Consider the following 2753-nt stretch of genomic DNA (forward strand, 5'->3'; position numbering starts at 1 on the left):
CAGGGCTGTTCTCCAGCCATTCTCCACCCAGGCTTGAGATTGCCCTGACCCAAGTGCAGGACCTTGCACTTGACATCCCAATGGACACCACACCCACATGAGGACAAGGTCTCCTGGAGGCAGCAGCCCCCTCTGCACTTCTCACTTTGCTTTTTTTAATGCTTTTAAAAATTTTCTTTTTCATTTTTCCCCTGGTGAGCTCAGGAAAACCTGAGCAGGAAGAACTCTGGCAGTGGCTACAGCATCCACCAGCACCAAGGGAACAAGCAGTATGGGACGGAGAAATCGGGGTTTCTGTACAAGAAGAGCGATGGGTGAGGATGGGTGTTATTTGCCCAGAGAACTCCTGACTCCATCCCAGTGTTGGTGTAGAGTGGGAGAGCATCATGTTCATGGGAGCTCCCAGAGCTGGGACATTCTGAGGTGGAACTGTTTGGATGAGGTTTTTAGTCACTATTAGATGGGTCATGGGGTGCAGTTGGTTCCATCTGGTCTTAAGCATCCATCAGTTTTTGGAGAATGGGGTTTTTCCCCAAGCTGGTGGTCAGAGGTTGGTGTGTCTGGGAAGGAGGAGGTTTGGAGGTGGTGCAGGGGATCTTCTCCTGTGATGGTTTGGTGTCGTTGGCCTGTTTCTTATGTGAAGGCGTCCAGCAGACTGTGGTGCCCTGGATGCTTCTCCTGTGCTTCTCTGCTGGGCACAGCGGCTGGTGCTGTGTGGGTGTAGTGTCCTCAGATGTGGGTCTCCAGAACAGCCACCCAGTGCCAAGTTCACCCTGAAGAGCTGTGTGCTGTGCAGCTGATGGGAGGTGAAGAAATTCCTTGTTTCTTGGGCATGGAGGGAGAAAGGATCATGATGGGATCATCTAGGGTGAAAAATAAAACCCTTGGAGACCCAGAGAGAGGGTCTTCACCTTCTCAGTAGACCTCTGGGTGATGGGCACTAGGTTTTGAGCAGGTGGTTATGTGCTTTGCAGATCTGTGACACTGTTGGGCAGCACAACCCATGGCCAGTGTGCTCAATGGGACATTTTGTGGTCTGTGAGCTACAGGAAGCACAACCCCACATCCAGAAAGCCATCAGGCCTCTGCTGAAGGCTACCATTGGTGGTCTGGGAGGGAGATGGATGTGGGATGCATCAGGCTTGTGTAGTGTGTCCTCACTCCGCCTCTTCTTCCTCCTCAGGATCCGGAAAGTGTGGCAGAAGAGGAAGTGTGGCGTGAAGTACGGCTGTCTGACCATCTCCCACAGCACGGTGAGGAGTCCTGACCCTTCAACGCACCCTTTGAGCTTTGGTGTCCGTGGGATTTCACGTTTAGTTTTGCCCAAACTTGTCACAAATCTGCCTGGTTTAAAATTTAGTACAAATTAGGACTGGATGAACTAAACGGGGTCCCTTGTGTTTGGTAGGTGTGGTGGTTTCACTTGACTATCAGCCAAACACCAAACAGCCGCTCGCTCAACTCTCATCCTCAACCCAGGGAACAGGGGAGGGAATTGGTGGGGTAAGGAGACTCGTAGGTTGAGAGAAGAACAATTTAATCATGGAAAGAAAATAAAACTTAAAATAATATTGATAAAAATCATGGTAATAATAGGAATAATAAAATATACAAATGAGTGATGCACAGCACAATCGCTCACCACCCACCAACCGAGCCTGGCCCGTTCCTGGATGATGTTGATTTGGTTTCTGGAAGAGCAAGAAGCCGAGAGAGCCCAAGAGCCTCTCATTAATATATTGAACATGACTTTATATGCCCTGGAATATCCCATTGGCATAAAACACAGGGAAGTTGGAAAGTCCTTTGTCTTCCAGTGACATCACTGTGTTACCAACGTTCTCACACCAAATTAACTCTATCCCAGCCGAAGTCAGGACAATAGGTGTTGATGGGAGGGACAGTGGGACTGGTTGGAGCAGCGAGATGAGCATTGAGGTTCCAGACAAGCTCAAAGGGGCTGGGATAGGTTGGGGTTGGCTTCTGCCCCCTGGCGGTGGAGGCTGTGAATTGCTGCGGGGACAAAGGACACGGCTCAGGGACATCTCGGAGCCCGGTTCTGCAAAGGGTCAGAGAGACTCCAGCTCACCCAGTTATCCCAAGAGGAACCATCTGGGGCTGGTTGTTGTCCCGCTGGAGTTGCCGTTGAAGGTTTGTTGCGTGGTGATGCACGTCCCACCCCTTCCCAGACCTTTAATGTGCTGCTTGTCCTCATGCCCTGCAGATAAACCGTCCTCCTGTCAAGCTGAACCTCCTCACCTGCCAAGTGCGACCCCACGCCGAGGAGAAGAAATGCTTCGACCTGGTGACACGTGAGTGCCTGGAGCGGGATGCCATGGCTGGGGTGGGTGGGTTTGACCTGGAGGTGGCCACGTTGCCCATGTGAACTCCTGTTTTGGAGGAGAACGTCCCCAGTGGGTGTTCCCAGTGCCAGCTGGTTCTCTGCCAGCCCTGCCACCAAACCTGGACACATTTTGCCCTTTTAATCTGGCTCTGGGCATCTCCCCGGCTGCCTTTATGGAGGAAGGATCAACCTCTCCAGAGAGATCTAGCAAGCTCAAGACAAAAAGAGGTCGTGACAGTGCTTGGTGATGGAAGAGTGATGTACAATGATGTAATTTTCATTTAAAGCAGCCCCTTTGGAGTAGTTTCAGCTCCTTCCTGCTGTCCTGGTCATCCCTGAATCCCCCCTCTCACCTTAACATAAAATCCCAGACTGGTTTGGATTGGAAGGGACCTTAAAGCTCATCCAG

General features: G+C 51.3%; 1 protein-coding gene across 1 annotated transcript in view; it reads left to right on the plus strand.

Annotated features, from left to right (window-relative positions):
• Nucleotides 1–204: 204 nt before the first annotated feature.
• LOC104525471 (arf-GAP with SH3 domain, ANK repeat and PH domain-containing protein 3-like) overlaps nucleotides 205–2753 on the plus strand; it is a gene marked incomplete at both ends in the record, with an annotated part of 5414 nt that continues 2865 nt past the window's right edge. Inside the window, 3 exons of the mRNA XM_010168634.1 lie at nucleotides 205–314; nucleotides 1184–1253; nucleotides 2225–2312. Of these exons, the coding sequence (XP_010166936.1) occupies nucleotides 205–314; nucleotides 1184–1253; nucleotides 2225–2312 (268 nt within the window). The remainder of the gene's footprint in view (nucleotides 315–1183; nucleotides 1254–2224; nucleotides 2313–2753) is intronic.

The sequence above is a fragment of the Antrostomus carolinensis genome, unplaced genomic scaffold, assembly GCF_000700745.2.
Source record: "Antrostomus carolinensis isolate BGI_N321 unplaced genomic scaffold, ASM70074v2 scaffold32855, whole genome shotgun sequence".
Classification (NCBI taxonomy): domain Eukaryota; kingdom Metazoa; phylum Chordata; class Aves; order Caprimulgiformes; family Caprimulgidae; genus Antrostomus; species Antrostomus carolinensis.